General features: G+C 38.8%; 2 protein-coding genes across 2 annotated transcripts; both read left to right on the forward strand.

Moving 5' to 3' along the window:
* Positions 1–11285: 11285 nt before the first annotated feature.
* On the forward strand, positions 11286–14530 carry LOC137194617 (tripartite motif-containing protein 16-like protein). The gene has a single exon (XM_067606695.1). It carries the CDS (start codon positions 11387–11389, stop codon positions 12980–12982), a length of 1596 nt encoding a protein of 531 aa, XP_067462796.1. The 5' UTR covers positions 11286–11386; the 3' UTR covers positions 12983–14530.
* Positions 14531–15678: 1148 nt separating this feature from the next.
* On the forward strand, positions 15679–19038 carry LOC137194620 (tripartite motif-containing protein 16-like). The gene has a single exon (XM_067606699.1). The coding sequence runs from the start codon at positions 15819–15821 to the stop codon at positions 17484–17486; it is 1668 nt and encodes a 555-aa protein (XP_067462800.1). The 5' UTR covers positions 15679–15818; the 3' UTR covers positions 17487–19038.
* The last annotated feature ends 860 nt before the right edge of the window (positions 19039–19898 follow it).

Genomic DNA, 19898 nt, shown 5'->3' on the forward strand with positions numbered 1-19898 from the left:
CCTTTAACAACGGACGCCTGCTGCTTATTGTCATCATTTTAAAATATATATATGATGCGGTGCTTGATGAAGATCTTAAGATCAAAGTGCAGATTTGATTATTTTTTGCCTCATTTATAAATGTCCCCTACAGCTTCTCCTAAACGTTCGGAGCTTCGACGCTGAGATCAATCAGCTGTGACCATCTCAGTCCTGATCTGCAGTAACACAAACGCTGCATTTGAAACATTATTTGACATTCAGTGGGGGGGGGCGTTTTTTTTTTTTTTTTAGAAAGACAGACTTGAATGCCCTTTACGATTTAATAGGATCGTACATGTACAGTATAGCTGCAGTTAGATATAAAGGAGATGAACAGCTAGATTAAAGGTGTCCTCACTCCTCCATGTCTTACATACATTATTCTTTTTCCCTCTGCAATCTGCTTTATCTGATAAAGTCCAAAGGAGATAAAAGCAGTAAAACGAATGGTAATGTCAGCGTCTCCAGATACAGTAGAACACAGAGTGCGGTTTGCATGGTAATTGTGTCCAAACTTAAAGCAAAAATGAATTCAAACTTAGCTGGGAAGTAACTTTGTCACTTTAAAGCAGTTGTGAACTTGCGGGAAACTTTTTGTGGCTATGAAAGATACATTATATCAGATGTGGATGATACATTACACCGGCTCTGAAGACAGACAGCTACTTCGTTAACAACACCACGTCTGATGAATTTTTACGGAAAACAAAGGCCGCTTTACCGCCACAGTCGGGGTTTAGATAGATACGACAAAGAGTCAACGCCTGCAGCAACAATTAAAAGGAAAATCTAATCCATCAGTGAGCTTTTTGGAAAAGCAGTTCAGAGTGGATGAGAGATGTACAGTAGGTGAAGAAGATCCAGTGTCTGCTTAGTTTTAATGAAACAAGGCCTGCAAGCTTTCAGTTGAGTCAGAGGACTCCAGAGGTACGCACTACATCACCATCTGGCTGTTGTTCCTGCCCACAGTGTCTCACAGAATAAGTACAAGCTAACTTTTTCCTCAACACTTCCTCAGACTACAGAGAGCTGCTGTAATGGCTTAGAATTTACAAATGTACCGGACATTTTTTTTTTGTGTGTGTGTGTGTGTCTAATTATTTATATCGAGAATCATATCATGTCCTACATCCTCTTATTGAGTAAAGGAAGGAATTAAATAAACCCAGTAGAGCTGAAATGATTAGCAGATTATTATTCTTTTTTTAGTCCATGGACAAAAAAAAAATGTGTTAATCGAATGAGAATCTTGCAGCTTTTCTATGATTTTTATTTATTATTTATTTAATAAGGACATTTATTTGTACCAGCTATAGTCAAGTCACTTCTTATTTGTAGCCCAATGTCACATATCACACATTTGCTTCAGGGGGCTTTACAGTCTGTACAGCAATCCTCTGTCCTTAGACCCTCAATTCAGATTTAAAAAAAAAGAAAACTCCCCAAAAAAAACCTTTAACAGGGAAAAAAATGGAAGAAAACCTCAGAAAGATCAACAGAGGAAGGATCCCTCTTCCGAGGAGCACAGAAATAGATATTGTGTGTACAGAATAGACCAAGATAGCAAAATTACACCATGGAAAAACAAGAGTTTATTTCCATCTGTAGTCCCTGAGCGGAGGCCACCGGTGAGCCGCAGGTTGTCGAAGTAAAAGATAACAGTTGTAGTGAATTAAAGCAATTGAAAGACCTTTAAAAAAAATACAGCAAATCATCAGTATTACAATCAGAAAACAAAACAAAAACCTCACAGATTAACAATACTATTCCTAAACTAGAGAGTTATCAGTAATCTGACAGAAATATCAACATCAAACAGTTCATAATTACAAGAAACATCCAACCAGACATGTAGTACTAATGAGTATCCTTCAGCCATGTTAGTACATTTAATACTGTATCTCTCTATTTGACTATTGGGTGCACAAAACAGTCAAGTTGAAGATGATTCCTTAGGGTTAGGGGAATAGTGATTGCATTTTACAGACCAAATGCTGTATCAATTAATCAATAATGTAATTAACTGTTATTAGCAGCCCTACAACCCTGTCTCCTAACATTTACATGTATCTGTGTACACTAATGTTACTACTAAACATGCTGTAAAATGCAACATAATAAGGAAATGGCAATTGATTGTAGTTTTTCACCCTTTTGTCCAACACTGTTTTTCCAAACTGAGCTGAAATGGAGACTTTTTTGACTGTCTACCGATGTGGGACGCACACAATAAGTTCTGGTTGTTGAGCGACGGTTCCCTCAGTTTTCTCTAGTCATATGGCACCAATATCAAAAATAGCTGCACATTTCTACTACATAAGTACCTCTATTTACAGTAGTGAAATTCCTCTTTAATCTGCAAAGAATCTGCAAAGTTGCAAAATGTTCAGTGACAACATAATTAATTTATTTTCCAAGAATATCCACTCAGAGCAACTAAAGCAAGATAAATATTTGTTCTGTTACGATGATCACTTAAAATACTTGGTTAAGATTCATTGAAAACACTGAAAAAGTCGACACTGACTTGAAGCACAAGAAAGGATGTGTTTACTTTTGAATATTTAACCAAAACCACAATTTTTCACTAATTCTAACCAAACTAATTTAGTTGCCTAAAACTAACCACACATGCAAGACATGAACCTCGATCACTGGTGTCAAAGTACTGAACTTTGTACTTTGTCTTTCTCTGACATGATGTGGACGTAACACTTCATAGATTGGAGAAAAAACATTCTCAGTGAACATAATTCAGACAGTAATTATGTTTCCTCCTTTAAGTATTTGACACAACCATTCAGTAGCATGTTAACATAATTTTTAGGGGAAACAATGCAATGACAAGAAAGTGTAGTTACTCTTGTTGTTACTCTTGCACCGTGTGAAAACGAGCACTAAATAAACAGCAAGTGAGCTTAATGAGCCTCCCTTTTAACAAAATGCAGGATCTCCCGCAGACTCCAGTCCAACCTTCCTGTTATGACATTCTTGACTGAAAATAGGAACCTGGTGCACTTGTTTGGCTCTGCAGGGGCAACACGAAACACTGAACAGACCAAGAAGCTCCGGAAACTTTGAATGATTTGACACATGAACCAGTCTTTTCTCTCTGTGGACGGGCACTAAAGGCACCAACTGGGGGTGTCTGATAACACAGGAGCAACGTGACCGTCATGCCTAAAATGCTCCAACCTTCAAGTTTATCCCCTGCTTCTTTCTTGAGTTTGGATTTTCAGAGATTGTTTGAAAATGAAATGTGACTGAACGTCAGGATGTTTGTAATGGGAAATTGCTGATCACTTAATAAACACACAAAGAGAGCGTTGTTAGGTTATGAAATAATATAATCAAATAATACAATCAGAAGTATAATGCATCATAGTTCTGGAGACAAAGATACATACCACCTAGCTATCTTTTCTTTGTCTGAAAAGTTGGCACTTAAAGGTATAATATGTAATTATGAGTTGTGTACTTACATTATCCCAAATGTTTCCAACAATTTTCGAACCCAGAGAAATCTGTAATTTAATCAAAGTAACGGACCGTTTCATTTGGTCGCATGTCAAATGGCGTCATACCTCCTCTACCAAAGAGTAAACACGTACAAGATGCATACAGCGGCGCTGTGTTTGTCCGCTACAATGGCGTCTACCAAAGAGTAACTTACACACATACAAAATAATACATCGGCGTTGTGGTTGTTCCACAGAAACTGTTATAAATAGACTTTTATTCAGTTTTAAGCCACATTTTCATGATAAATTTAGGTCGCTTTTATCTATATCTTTTAGCCGGGAGAAGGATTTTAGTCATTGGACGTCTGGATCTTAAGTTATCAGAGGAATTAACGGGGTAAACATTAGCAGCAGCTCGGCTAACAGCCCCTCCAGGAAGTCCGGAGGTTACCAAACATCGTCGGAGAAATATTGATTTTTTTTAGGTGAAACAGCTTTAATTAGTATTTTGGAGAGGAGGAGACCTCTGCGGATAATTCGGCTCCCGGGAGAAACCGGCTGAACATCTGGCTCTAAAGTTATATGAGAAATAAACCGAACAAGTGTTAGCAGCAGCTCGGCTAACAGCGTCATCATGCTCCATCTTTTGTTATTGTTTTGATTGAGAGACCCCTAGCGGCTGAAATTACATATTGTGCGTTTAACCAGTCCCTTAAATACTACTTGTACAGAATTTAAGACATCTGTGTGCTGACGTTACAGGTCAGCAACCAACCCTCAGATAGAAACACAAGTCCAAAGTTCAACTAACCTAGGAACAGTCTTTCTTCACGACCATACATGACAGTACATAAGCACCAAGTAGCATCACAAAATAACATTACTACTATATTAAATTAAGTTTAAACCACACTATCCTCTTAAAGCTTATCAGATTTACACATAAACATCTGCATAACTATAGTTTATCTCATCACCGGCTCAGGTAAAAGTACAACAGAATAAACTGTTAAACACACAACTGCCTCATCTTACACAGCAAAGAAGTAAGTTTAGAATAGACATGCAACACAAACTAACACTAAACTGAACTTAAACACTATCTGAAACATGTATGATATACACAAGAAATACGTCAAATCATAACCTACTATTCAGTTTTCTTTCACATGTTCGATCGAAGTGTCGACTTCGGATGAACCGTAAAGAAAACAGCCAACCTTTGAAGAAACAGCGCGTCTGGTCTTCAATCAGTCCAAAACAGCACGTCACCCCGCTGTTGATATCCCTCCACTGGCTCCCAGTTGCTGCCTGCATCAACTTCAAAACCCTGACACTCGCCTACCTGAACTCCCTCATTCAGGTCTACACTCCCTCCCACTCACTACGCTCTGCCAACGAAAGGCGCCTGGTACCACCACGACCACAACAGGGCCCTAAGTTGCCAGCTAGACTCTTCTCCTCTGTAGTTGCCCGATGGTGGAACGAGTTACCAAACTATGTTCGATCTGCAGAGTCCCTCTCAATCTTTAAGAAAAGACTAAAGACCAAGCTCTTTCGTGAACACCTCTGCACTGCGCTTCTATGCACTCTAATCATTGCCTTGTTGCACTTCCTGTTGGCATCTACGTCCTATCAGGCCCAAACTTAAGCTTTATGACACTTACTGGTGTTGTTGTCTCCTGACTAGATCCCTGCTTGTGTTGTATCAGTCTCATATGTACGTCGCTTTGGATAAAAGAGTCTGCTAAATGAAAAATGTAAAATGTAAATGTAAATGTAAACAATGCGTTGGCATGAAGAAAGACTCTCTTAAGTTGGGCTCAGCCACTTTTTTCTGATTATCTCTTCCTCATAAAAGCGCAACATTAAGGAATTAAATTTTGTGTACGTTGCATATATTTTCTAGCATTAAGATTTGCTGCGCTCAATAATCAGCAATGGTCCTGGTCCTTACTGTGAAAGCTGTTCTGTAACCGGAATATGAACATAAAAATGTTAAGACGGCTGTATATACATCGAAGGAGTACTTGAGATAGTTTTTTTATTCTGATCTTTATCGCGTCCTGCCATATTTCAGCCAGGTTTCTGCATCAGCAAACTGATGTTTATGCTGTGCCTCGTTTGAAAGAGCACTTTCACTTCTCTTGCTTATAGCTCGTCGTCCGCTTTCAGGAAGGAGTCTATTGCTTCCTCCAGCTGACTGGATAGGAAGAGACACATTCATTTAACATATTGTTTTTTTTGTAGACCTGTGATGGGCAACGAAGCTGTGTTTTCCCTTTACCGTAGTTTTACCTTGTCAGTTTATGGCTTTCGGTTCCTCTTGGCATGACGGGTTTGTCGGCAGTGACGCTGGACAGTCCTCATGGAAGCTGTGACTCTCATGTCCACCAGATGTTTAGCGATACCTCCAGTCTGCCAGCCTTTCTTCCACAGACTCCTGATGAGTTGCAGGTTGATCCTTGCCATTTCTGTCACTGTAGTATCGCCGTAGTATGCGCAGTAGAGTCCTTTACAGGCCTGGGATGCAGGATCATACACGTAAAACCATGCTTCCAAGGCTCCTCCCCACCATCTCCTCCTCTCACGGTTCCAAATTGAATTGAATTTATGTGTTTATGAATAGAAAAGGGCACAAGCCCTGAGCTCTCTACCAAGTTCATAAACTAACTACTGCAAGGCATCACTCTGCTCTTCTGCTCTGAGCGTATAGCGTACTTCTGCACTAGGACACCTTCATTATGGACACAACCAAACTGTATAGAGAGAGCTGCTCCAGGCCAGTCAGGAGGCCAGCAGGCTCCGTACTGGTGCCGCTGGTGCACATGAAAACACGCATGACGTCAGGCGTGTCAATGAGGTGCTGCGAACACTGCGCCACTTTACCATGAGACTCATTCATTAGGATAAAGGCCTACTGAATTTGTGAATGTGTCATTTTTTGTGAGGTGTTTTCTTTTCATTTTATAATAAACACTTTTTCTTGACTTCACTTTTAATGCTGGAATATGACAATAACAATAATAATAATAACAAAAGTATAATTATAGCCTACTGCTGAAAACATGCATTTATCAAAAGCACATAAATTAGATACTGTGAGCCTGTTTTCTTCATTGAGATTCTCCAACAAAATTAAAATAAAATCAATGCAGTCAGACTTCGGGGGTTGTGCGTCTCACTGATCACAGCCTAATAGCCTCGCTGATGGCCAGCGATTGATAGACAATAGGACACGGACAACAGCACTGATTACATGTTGCACACGTTTGTTTCGATCACCCACTCACTCACTCATCTAATTTAACATGACAATCATCTCCATCTATTATGTTCAACAAGTGGACGGGGTTCTTACAATTAGGGGACGGGGGTGTACTGGCTTATAAATTAGCATCTCTACAGATGTGTGTTTTTACCTCTCTGTTGGAAAACAAAGTCTCGATAAACAACTTTAATTCTGGCTCGTTTGTACACTTTTGTATTTTTATAATTCCATAGTATTTACATGTCTTGTTGAGGGTGAATACCATTGATTAAGTGTCTTACATTTCATCCCAAGTACAACAAAACTCCGATGCCATGAATTCTGGACAAATTTATAAATATCATTTCTCTCAAAGACTATTTTTCTGGCATTTCTGCTTTAGCCTATTCAGCAGTGACAGCAGAGAGAGAGGGAACAACATGGGACAAATGCTTCAGTCGGGAATCGAACAGCTCGCTGGGGTTAGTGATCAAAACTGAAATATGGTAAACACTTCACTAAGTGAGCTACTGATTTGTGAAAGTCATGAGTTCATGATTACAGTTAGAGTTATACCGTTACCATGACTGTGCTGAAAGATGCTGAAAGAAACATTTAATATTGTTTTGACTGAACAAGCATTAAGAGTTATTTTATAGATTTGATGTTTAGTTTTGATTTTGATCACTGATTGAATATCAAATAGGCTACAGCCCAATATAACCAACAGTGGATACAAACTGTTTCTATACAAATTGTGATGTCAAAATATAGAAACAGAAATGTTATTACATCTTTTATTGAAATACACATGATTCTCTCTCTCTCTCTCTCTCTCTATCTCTCTCTCTCTCTCTCTCTGTCACACACACACACACACACACACACACACTGTCTGAATCTCTTCTACTTCTCTTCAGTCAGATTCAGAGAGTCTTTACAGTTTGGACTGTTCACATGCGCAACCTGCTGGTTGTTGGTTTGCACTGCAGCTCGTGCAGGATAAAGCAGCTCTCTACATCTCTCCACTGCCGCCGAGCGGCACAATTACTGCTGCAGCTGCTGCTCCAAATGAATATAGAAACATCTGTAATTTTTAAACAGCAAACATGTTGTGAAAGAAAGGCAATGACGTCTGGATTTCATTTCATACAAACTTAACAAGAAAATTAATCACAAAATGTTCAAACTGTATTTCAGTTACTGTTTTCTTACAATATTCACTTATAAAAACTAAAAACATTCAACAGATGTGTTGACAGGAACAGTGTTTGAAATACCGCTATGGCAGTTCCTAGTTAAAGATTTTTTTTAATTATAAAAATTCACTTATATTTATTCTTAAATAATGTTTTGTTCTTTGTTGATGTCAAATCTGTTTTATGAATTATTCTCCATGTCTGTTCAATAACTCACTCTAAATACTTTTAGTTTTTAAAAGGCTTATTTAAATACATATTTACTGACATACTTACACTTTTCTTTTTGTCTGACATTTTATGCACCAAATGCAGAAATTATTAATTTTTTAGATTTTGTTTCATATAAAGCTCATAAGGAAACATTTTTAATGAACACATCTTCAAAATCACAAAATGTTCAAACTGAACTAGTCTGTAAAATGTTCACTGTATTTCAGTTCACTGTTTTCTTACAATATCCACTCTTATAAACTGAAGCCAAACAAAAGATATCTGACAGATGTGTTGACAGGAACAGTGTTCGAAATCCCCCAATGTGGTTTCCAAATCCATTTTTCATAACATTCTCAAAACACACTGATCTGTTTTATTAGTTCTTTTCTCTTGATCTTACATTTGTTAAAACATCTGATGATTCAGGCTGAATGCTTTCATTGTGAAGCTCTTTGTAACTTGTGGCCTTTTTAAATCCATCTTTACTGACTCTCTTACATACCATCTCAAAGCGAAAGCTGATCCTGACCTCTCAGAGAAGGTCAAAGGTCAGGATCCGCTCCGGCTCCGCTGAGGCACAACAGCTGCTTGTTCAGACAACCAGAGTCCAGCTTTGTGAGGAGTTCACCTTTAATTTGATGCGACTGAATGAATCAATACAACATTTATAAACATCACAATCATTTTATACACCTAACAAATAATTACACATAAAACCTCTCATGTCAGATCTGTAAATGTCAGACACATTTTAACAGATTTCCCCACATTGCTGAAATTTCAGTGGAGCTTTTCCGCCCTCTAGTGGCGGCAGGATGTACGACAACCTGTCATGCTGTTAAATAAAGTTTATTCATACAAGCACATTTCATACACAAGGAAATTCAAAGTGCTTTATAGAATGCAAAAGAATAAAAGAACAAAAAGACAAAAAGAAGAAATAGAAGAGTTAAATATATAAAATAGATTTTAAATAAAGTAAAGGAGCATTTAAAAGGCAGCATGAAAGATAAAAATCATGAAGTGCAGCCTCTAGTAGTCTGATATCCTCAGCTAGTTTGTTCCAGATGTGAGCAGCACAGGAGCTAAAGGCAGCTTCCTCATGTTTATTATGAACTGTAGAAACCACATGAAGACCAGAACCAGCTGAGCTGAGAGATCTGGAAGCTTCATACTGTATGAGAGGATCTGATGAACCTTTTAGAGATTAATGGACAAGCAATAATACTTTAAAGTCAATTATTTGACACGCTGGTAAACATTGTAGTGATCTGAGAACTGGAGTAATATACTCTGCCTGTTTTAGTCTTTGTGTTCTGGATCAACCGGATCTGTCTGGCTGGTTTCTTACAGAGACCTGAGAAAAGTCCATTAGAGTCGCCCAGCCTGCTGGAGACGAAGGCTTCAACACAAAACCTCTGATCATTCAGATGTTCTTAAGATGGTAAAATGCTGATTTTGTGACAGATGTAATGTGACTTACTGAAATTTAGGTCTGAATCCAACTCAACTCAACTCCAGCTATGTTCTCCTCTAACTCTCCTCTGACACATTTTGCTTTATAATTATAATGATAAGAGTCCACTGATTAACAGTTTTATGTGTAATTTAAATGCAAGTACTGCTGGCTGAACAGCTCTTTTCAGAATAAGAAAGGAAAACCCATCTTTTGCTCCTTACCTCTCTCCTCCTGATTGGACGTTACTGTTACTTTGATAGCCTATTTATATTCATGTGGTCTGTAAGTTGTGCTAACGATGGACCGAGACGATCCTCCTCTACTTTGGGACTGTTTTCAGAAAAAAAAACAAAGGAATAAGCAAACCTGGGGGAAGTAAAGTTTGTTTAATTTCAACTCTGCCCTCATATATAATTTAAAATAGCCAGTTGTTGAATTGTACTCCCATTCCCTGTGATGATACAGTTTTATTTATCCAGAGAGTGAGGGTATTAAAAATGGTTCTGTACTTCTGGGCATTTTCCTGAACAAGTTTGGTGAATATATTTTGTTTTAAGGCTGTGATGTGACCTCTCATTGACTCTCTGTGAAAATTAAACTGATCTGAAAAGCCCCAAGAAACTCAGAATCATAATAAACACTGAACAGTTCTTCAGTTTTCTTCTACAAACACATCAAACCTGTAACCTGAAGCTAATTGAGCTTCCGCAAACACGTCTTTGGACTCGAAATTAAGTTTCTATCTCTATTAGTTTTATATTTTTGTCTAAAAGAATTTAGCTGTACCTGAATGACTGTCAAAATATGCCTTAGTTAAAGGTGATCTATGTATTTTTTGATACATTTTGCCAGTGTAGGCAGCAAACAGAAGGACACAAAATGTTCTCACACAACTACTTAAAGTTTTCTGATGTTGTCTTAAAAGTTCTTTTCTTTTTAAAATGTATTTATGTGTATTTGTGTGGTAATATTTTCTGTTTATGCTTCTTTTCGATACATAGACCTTAAAGGAGCTTGTCATATAAATAATAGTTGACTTGTTGTTAATACTTTTATTCCTTTCAATAGGGAGTCTGTTCTTTCTTTCACTTACTACAGGTCTTACAGACTGATTGAGTATGTGGACTAAAAGACCACATAAGTGAATATAGAGTATAATTTGTTGGTGAAGATCTTGCTGTAGTTTGGTTTTGCTTCTTAACTCTGTAAAAGACTCCTGAAAAGTCTCAGAAAAGCTGAATCCGTGCTCATTTTAAGAAGCTTAATTTAATACTCACTTGTTTTTGTAGGCTCTTTCTGGGTATTATAACTTTATTTGTGGTTTTTACACTTTTTTGTGTCCTTATTATACATAGTATTCTCTGTTTCTTCTTCATTCTTTCCATTTTCTCTCTCCTGTAATAGTTTTAAAAGAGTTTTCTTGCTTGCTAGTAACAATCAGAGACACTGTTTGTGTGTCATATGAAGAATTCTTCTACAGAGAACATCTTTGCAGTGTTAGCTTCAACTGTTGTGAGCTAAAAGGAGGTAAAACTGTAACTGTCCCATTTTTATTGTGGTTGCAGTTAAACTTGCACTGCCCCTTTAAAAAAACAACCCCTCTCGCTGGAATCCCTCCCTCCCTCCCTCCCTCTTCTTCCTGCTCGGAAACATGACCAGCTCCACTCTGTGCAGCTGTTTCCTTGTTCCCGCCCCTTCACTGATCTGCCACTGTGACATTGGTGTAACTAACACGTGGTAATGCAAAAGCTGACGAGCCCCATGCAGTGAAGATCAGCAAATGAAAAGGAACAAAAGGAACAAAAGTTTGTTTAGGACCAGAGGACAGACTTGTTGTTTCAGTACAGAAGTGAAACTCACACATTCACTGCCACGAGGTGAGATGGAGCAGGAAGGAGTTCAGCTGAACCGGGAAACATTCTCTTGTTCAATCTGTCTGGATCTACTGAAGGATCCGGTGGCTATTCCCTGTGGACACAGCTACTGCATGAGCTGTATTAAAAGCTTCTGGGATGAAGAGGATCTGAGGAAAATCTACAGCTGCCCTCAGTGCAGACAGACCTTCACACCGAGGCCTGTCCTGATGAAAAGCACCATGTTAGCAGATTTAGTGGAGAAGGTGAAGGTGACTGGACTCCATGTAAAAACTTGCTTTTATCATGATGAGGTGATGAAGATGTTCTGTCGTACTGATCAGCAGAATATCTGTTCTCTCTGCTCTGTGGATGAACATAAAGGCCACGACACAGTCTCAGCTGCAGCAGAGAGGACTGAGAGGCAGAGAGAGCTCGAGGTGAGTCGACAAAAAATCCAGCAGAGAACCCAGAATGGAGAAAAAGATATGAAGGTGCTTAAGCTAGAGGTGGAGAAAATCAATCGCTCTGCCGATAAAGCAGTGAAGGACAGTGAGAAGATCTTTGCTGAGCTGATCCGTCTCATCCAGAAAAGAAGCTCTGATGTGAAGCAGCAGATCAGATCCCAGCAGGAAACTGAAGTGAGTCGAGTCAAAGAGCTTCAGGAGAAGCTGGAGCAGGAGATCACTGAGCTGAAGAGGAAAGACGTTAAGCTGCAGCAGCTGTCACACACAGAGGATGACTGTGAGTTTTTACATTATTACCCCTCATTCACATGTTTCAGTGAGTCTACAGAGTTACCCAGCACTAAAATCCGTCCACTGCAGTATTTTAAAGATGTGACAGCAGCTGTGTCAGAGCTCAGAGATAAACTACAGGACATCCTGAGGGAGAAATGGACAAACATCTCACTGACAGGGACTGAAGTGGACGTTTTAACCTCAAGTCCACAACCGGAGCCCAAGACCAGAGCTGAATTCCTACAATATTCACGCCAAATCACCCTGGATCCAAACACCGTAAACACACAGCTATCTTTATCTGAAGGGAACAGAAGGGCGACACTGATGAGAGAGGAGCTATCTTATCCGAGCCACCCGGACAGATTCATTAGATGGCGTCAAGTCCTGAGTAGAGAGAGTCTGACCGGACGTTGTTACTGGGAGGTGGACTGGAGGAGGAAACGAGTCACGGTTGCAATCGCATACAAGAGCATCAGCCGAGCGGGGCCCATGACTGAGTGCGCGTTTGGATTCAATGACAAGTCTTGGGCGTTCGAGTGTAACTGCAGCACTAGTTATAAATACATACATAACAGCATCAAAACTTCAGTCTCAGGTCCCTGGTCCTCAAGACTTGGAGTGTATCTGGATCACAGAGCAGGTATTCTGTCCTTCTACAGCGTCTCTGAAACCATGACTCTCCTCCACAGAGTCCAGACCACATTCACTCAGCCTCTCCATGTCGGACTTTGGTTTAGTGGTTATAATGGAGCCACCGCTGAGTTCTGCGAGCTGAAGTAGATAAGTGATGTTAAAGAAGAAAGTGTGTGTTTTTTTTTCAGTTTTTCTTCTTTATATTGTTTATTCAAAAGAAAATGTTCTTATGAAGGAGCTTCTAGACAGTTTCTAGCTTTCATTAACTAGATATACAGTGCAGAGAAAGTATTTGGGAGCACTTTTATGTGTTTTTCAGGTATTTAAACACATTCAATTCAAACAATGACTGAGGTTAAACCACCGACTGTATCGTGGTTTCATTTTCCTCTGTTTAATCTTTGTTCTATTCATTACCAATGAATCTCCTGTCGCTGCACATCGATCACTTTTCACCTGTCAATTAGCCAATCATTACCAGTAATGGCAGAATTATAATGAGAGCCTTTACTTAAGTAAAAGAACTAAAATATTAATGTAAACATGGCTGCAACTAACAAATATTTTCATTAATTGTTTTGTCTATGAAAACAGCCGTCAAAATCTCCTATAGTCCAAGGTGGTCTTGTTTTGTCTGATCCATAGTCCAAAATTTAATAAAAATTTCACATTTAAGAAGCTGCAACCAGTAAATTTTTGGTATTTTAGCTTTTAAAATAAGACTAAAACAATGAATAGATGATCAAAATAGTTGCAAATTAATTTTCTGACAATCAACTATACGATTAATCGATGCAAAAGGTACAAAGTTTGCCTCTGAAATGTAGTGGAGTAGAAGACGCAGTAAAATACAAGAGCCTTAAATTTAGTTTTTAACTTACAGTGCTTGATTATGTATACGGTACATGTCCTGGTTACCTGCCTGCTCAGCTGCTCAGTATATTAGCCTCAGTATAGATGTTGGACTCTGGACTCTGTTGCCGCCAGGTCGCCTGTGTTGCTCAGTCCAGCCTTGTTTCCCTTTTACCTGCTTCTCATCCTTTGGTTTTGTCAGATTTTGTGTTATACTAGTACTATACCCGTCGCAGCCTTTCAGCTTCAAGGTTGTGCGATTATTTAAAGGACCCTTTTTATACACAATCCTTCAATTGTAGGTGACAGTGAGTTATTGGAAAAACTTTGCAGACATTTAAATTTGATTGCAAAGTCAACAACCATCTTTGACCCCATAATATCTTCTCTGCTAGGCTGGTACTGCAGCCTGCTTCAGTTCTTGTTTATTTTGACTCTTTTAATTATTTTTTTTTACCTTCATTCTGGTGTTCAGCAATAAAACACATGCTCATTTGGACTGAGGTCATGTGACTGAAGAGCATTCCTGTTTGGCCATGAAAACTTTTACTGTTCAGGATTACGCTGCGTTGCCTGACACCGGAGGATGTGTATGAAAAGGTTTCCTGTTCATCTGATGTGGATGTACATCATTAATATCATCATGTTAAATCTAAAAGTCAGTACTTCGAGATATAAGTCATTATTTCATTTGTTTACATGAAATTCACAATCCTGTATTATTGTAATCCGTATTATCTTTTTTCCTCCACAGTGTGCAGATATTGGTTTTATAGTTGCTGTGTGATGATTGTGATTGGCTGAGGATGTAAATAAACACACATGGAAACTCAGAGTGTGACTTCCTTATTGCTGTCTAATGATTGTATTGCAACCTTCAGGTTTTTAATCATTATTTGATCTTCAGGACTAACAAACTGCTTAATGATCAAAAGTCTGACGAGGTGTCGAGGATCTTTGAATTTGATCTATTCCAGGTTTGGTTTAGAGAGGTGGATCTGCTGTCATCTCAGATATTATGACGTTAATTCTTGCATGAATTCCTAAAGTTTTTATATTAACTTCATAGTATTATCCCCATCCAGATTTATAGTGCCTAATTCGGCTATAGCAATCCTTTAAAGCATGGTTTCCAAACCTTTTTTGTACCACTGAGGTTTTTATAATGATAATGTCATTGGAGACTGACTGATAAGCACATGTGGGGAAGTTCACATGCACAGACTATGGTTTTGGCATGATCAAATGGCAGCAGGAGAGAAAAGAAAACGTAGAAGAATGAAACTTTAAAGACACTGAAACATAATTTAATTTGGTCTGTGTTTCATTGTGGTTACTGACTACACAGACCTCTCAGCAACACTGTGATAATGTCCTCACACAGATTTAATATACTGCTGCATGCTGAAAGGTGGAGTTGACAGACTGGTAAATATGTACTGATTAAAAAAATTATCATATTGTTGTTGGGGTGTGTCAGGGAGTGATAAGGAAAAATGCAGAATAAACAGGCTGTGCTGAGTTCAAGTTACTTACAGCAAAAACAGCCTTAAATAGACAATAAAGTAATTTTTTTCATTCAGCTTTTTTTCCCATAAACACAAAACTTGAGGTTACAAAGAAAAGCTGCACACTTTACACACAATATAAAAGGGGTGGAGGTCTTTCTTAAGGCACTACAGGTCTATCTTTATTATAGCCAAGTAACTGTCAAGTTTATTTTGCTGTCACAACTTTTCATTTGAATAAGAGTCCTTAGGGTTAGTAAATGGCTGTTGGAGGAAATTTTTACAAAGAAGTACTTCCATGAATTAAAACAATTATTTTTGTTCTTCTAAAGTGACAGTAAAAAAAAAACTGCTCTCAAACCACTTCACGTCCTGGAATGAATCAAATATCCCCTCCCTGTTCTGCCTGCTCCACTCTGTCCAGACATTTCCTGGTTCCCTCCCATTCACAGATCTGAAAGTTTATGGATGGGCGTAACCAGCATGGAGTGAAATGCAGGAGCTGACAACACCCATTCAACTCAGACCAGCAGGTGAACAGGAAGAAGAACAGTATCAGTGCACACCCTTTGCTTCCTCTTCTGAGAAAGTGAAACTTATCAACAGTCATTCTGAGAGCTGAAATGGCGCAGCAAGGAGCTCAGCTGGACGGAGCAAAATTCTGCTGTTCGATCTGTCTGGATCTACTGAAGGATCCAGTGGCTATTCCCTGTGGACACAGTTACTGCATGAGCTGTATTAAAAGCTTCTGGGATGGAGAGGATGAGAAGAAAATCTACAGCTGCCCTCAGTGCAGACAGACCTTCACACCGAGGCCTGTCCTGATGAAAAACACCATGTTAGCAGATTTAATGGAGGAGCTGAAGAAGACTGGACTCCAAGCTGCTCCTGCTGATCACTGCTATGCTGGACCTGAAGATGTGGCCTGTGATGTCTGCACTGGGAGGAAGCTGAAAGCTGTCAAGTCCTGTCTGGTGTGTCTTGTCTCTTACTGTGAGAAACACCTCCAGCCTCACTATGATGTTGCTCCATTAAAGAAACACAAGCTGGTCGACCCCTCCAAGAAGCTCCAGGAGAACATCTGCTCTCGTCATGATGAGGTGATGAAGATGTTCTGTCGTACTGATCAGCAGAGTATCTGTTATCTCTGCCCTGTGGATGAACATAAAGGCCACGACACAGTCTCAGCTGCAGTAGAAAGGACTGAGAGGCAGAGAGAGCTCGAGGTGAGTCGACAAAACATCCAGCAGAGAATCCAGGACAGAGAGAAAGATGTGAAGCTGCTTCAACAGGAGGTGGAGGCCGTCAGTCGCTCTGCTGATAAAGCAGTGGAGGACAGTGAGAAGATCTTCACTGAGCTGATCCATCTCATCCAGAAAAGAAGCTCTGATGTGAAGCAGCAGATCAGATCCCAGCAGGAAACCGAAGTGAGTCGAGTCAAAGAGCTTCAGGAGAAGCTGGAGCAGGAGATCACTGAGCTGAAGAGGAAAGACGCTGAACTGAAGCAGCTCTCACACACAGAGGATCACAACCAGTTTCTACACAACTACCCCTCACTGTCACAACTCAGTGAACCTACAGACTCATCCAGCATCAATATCCGTCCTCTGAGATACTTTGAGGATGTGACAGCAGCTGTGTCAGAGCTCAGAGATCAACTACAGGACATCCTGAGGGAGAAATGGACAAACATCTCACTGACAGTGACTGAAGTGGACGTTTTACTGTCAGAACCAGAACCCAAGACCAGAGCTGGATTCTTAAAATATTCATGTGAAATCACACTGGATCCAAACACTGCAAACACATATCTGTTATTATCTGTGGGGAACAGAAAAGCAAAACCAACGGGTCAACAACAGTCTTATTCTAGTCACCCAGACAGATTCACTCAATGGTGGCAGGTCCTGAGTAGAGAGAGTCTGACTGGACGTTGTTACTGGGAGGTGGACTGGAGAGGGAGACAAGTTTATGTAGCAGTCGCATACAAGAATATCAACAGAACAGGAGATGAATCAAAATGTGGACACAATGACAAATCTTGGGCTTTAGATTGTGACACTAAGAGTTATAATTTTGTGTTCAACAAAGTCTCAACTCCCGTCTCAGGTCCTGGTTCCTCCAGACTAGGAGTGTATCTGGATCACAGTGCAGGTATTCTGTCCTTCTACAGCGTCTCTGAAACCATGACTCTCCTCCACAGAGTCCAGACCACATTCACTCAGCCTCTCTATGCTGGACTTGGGTTTTATTATATTGGAGACACAGCTGAGTTCTGTAAACTCAAATAGACAGAAGTCATTTTAGACTTCATGTGTCAGATTATGTTGTAATTCTTCATTTTGTTTGTCTCCATTGTTTTTCTGAGAGCTCGTTGCTGTGGTGTTTCTGAACTGCACAGAGATCAGCTGTCAATCAAACTGAGATTGTCAACACTTTTCTTCTCTTCATTTGTTGTTCTGTTGATGTTTTGAGTTTCTTTAAATCTCACTTTTTCCTGTGTGTTTTTATCCATGGAGGCTATCACTGCTCATGATGATGATTTTAAATTTAACTGACATTTCTTCAGATGAAAATATAAATTTCTATTTGTTCTAAATGTTAGTTTCATGTTTGTATTGATGTATTTGTTTGTTGTTGTTTCTCTTCCACTTCAGCATCTTAAACAGAGAAAACACCAGACCGTTCATCACTTTGTAAATTTATAAAGCAATGTGTTATAAAACTGTAATTATCGGATAATGAGATCATTTATTATGTTCTTGTACATAGCTGACATTCTGGGTTAAACTAACTGATTGTGTGGATGAAGTGAATCTGAACATGAAATCATTGAACAAGAGTCATTTAACAGACTTTACTGATTGGATGTGTGAACAAACTGAAGCTTTACAGAATAAATAAAGCAGTTTTCTTTCAAGAATAAACAGAGTATTTTCTTTTGTCTTCATCTCAGGATCTCATTCAAAGCTTCTGGAGAAAATGTGAAACTAATATGAGAGTTTATTTGAGGCAGTTTTCCTCCAGAAACACCACAAAGTACAGAGTTCATGTTCAGAGCAGAAGAACGCTTGTCAGTCAGTCTCTGTACTTTCAGCTTTCTTCACTAAAACAGCTTCATCACAGAGAAATGAGCAGAGTTTTCTATCACTTGTTGCTTTAAACAAACTGAGATTTTATTTGTGCATTTAGTCAAAAGGGACATTTTTTTTTACGCAGGCCTGAAAAACTGGAGAAATAACAAGAACTAATTTGGTCAAATGTGGATGTGTAGACATTTTGTTGAACATATATTGTGTGGTCATGTACTTGAAGTCTTCTTGTTTATTTTAAGTTGATTTTCATGAAGATGAAAGTTCAGAATGAGGCTGAGAGTTTTCTATCACTTGTTGCTTTTAACAAACTGAGATTTTATTTGTGCATTTAGTCAATAAAGAGGATTTGTTACACAGGCCTAAAAAAACTGGAAAAAAATAGTTTTAAAAAATTAATTTGGTCAAATTTGGGTGTGAAGATGTTTTGTTGAGTCGTGACGAATGTAAAACAACATCTATGTGTAATTGTGAACTTGAGGTCATTTCATTAATGTTGAAGTTGATTTTCATGAAGATGAAAGTTCAGAATGAGGCTGTCATGTTGGTTCAGTGTTTAGCTCTGTCACCTCACAGTCAGACGCTTCTGGGTTGTAAAGTTTTAATCCAGACTTGATTCAAACTTCTTGTGACTCATTTTGTTCGGGGTTTAATCTCTCAATCCACAAAACTGCCTGCTGTGCTGAAGACTTTCTGTTATTGATGCTTAATAAGCAACAAACAAATGCATCTAAAACTGTCATGATTAGTGTTTCTGACAACTGTGATTGATTTATTGCACCATCACAGGTAAAGTTACTCCACCTTTTCTAGTACAGAAGTAATTTAGGAATCATTTTATCATAATGGTAATATACATATGAAAAGCTGCATTCAGTCTAATCAGAATCAACATAAGGAGAAATTGACATGTTCATTTTTTTTTTCTTTTTTTTTTTTGTGATGTCTGCACTGGGAGGAAGTTGAAAGTCCTGTCTTGTGTGTCTGGCTTCTTACTGCAACAAACACCTTCAGCCTCACTACAATATAGGTCAATTAAAAAAAAACATAAACTGATTGAAGCAACTGCAAAGCTTCATCAGAGCATCAGGAGGAGCTGGAGCAGGAGATCACTGATCGTTCAGCAATAAAACACATGCTCATTTGGACTGAGGTCATGTGACTGAAGAGCATTCCTGTTTGGCCATGAAAACTTTTACTGTTCAGGATCATGCTGCGTTGCCTGACACTGGAGGATGTGTATGAAAAGGTTTCCTGTTCATCTGATGTGGATGTACATCATTAATATCATCATGTTAAAGCTAAAAGTCAGTACTTCAAGATATAAGTCATTATTTCATCTGTTTACATGAAATTCACAATCCTGTATTATTGTAATCCGTATTATCTTTTTTCCTCCACAGTGTGCAGATATTGGTTTTATAGTTGCTGTGTGATGATTGTGATTGGCTGAGGATGTAAATAAACACACATGGAAACTCAGAGTGTGATTTGCTTATTGCTGTCTAATGATTGTATTGCAACTTTCAGGTTTTTAATCATTATTTGATCTTCAGGACTAACAATAAACTGCTTAATGATCAAAAGTCTGATGAGATGTCGAGGATCTTT

This window comes from Thunnus thynnus, chromosome 12 (genome assembly GCF_963924715.1).
Source record: "Thunnus thynnus chromosome 12, fThuThy2.1, whole genome shotgun sequence".
NCBI lineage: Eukaryota > Metazoa > Chordata > Actinopteri > Scombriformes > Scombridae > Thunnus > Thunnus thynnus.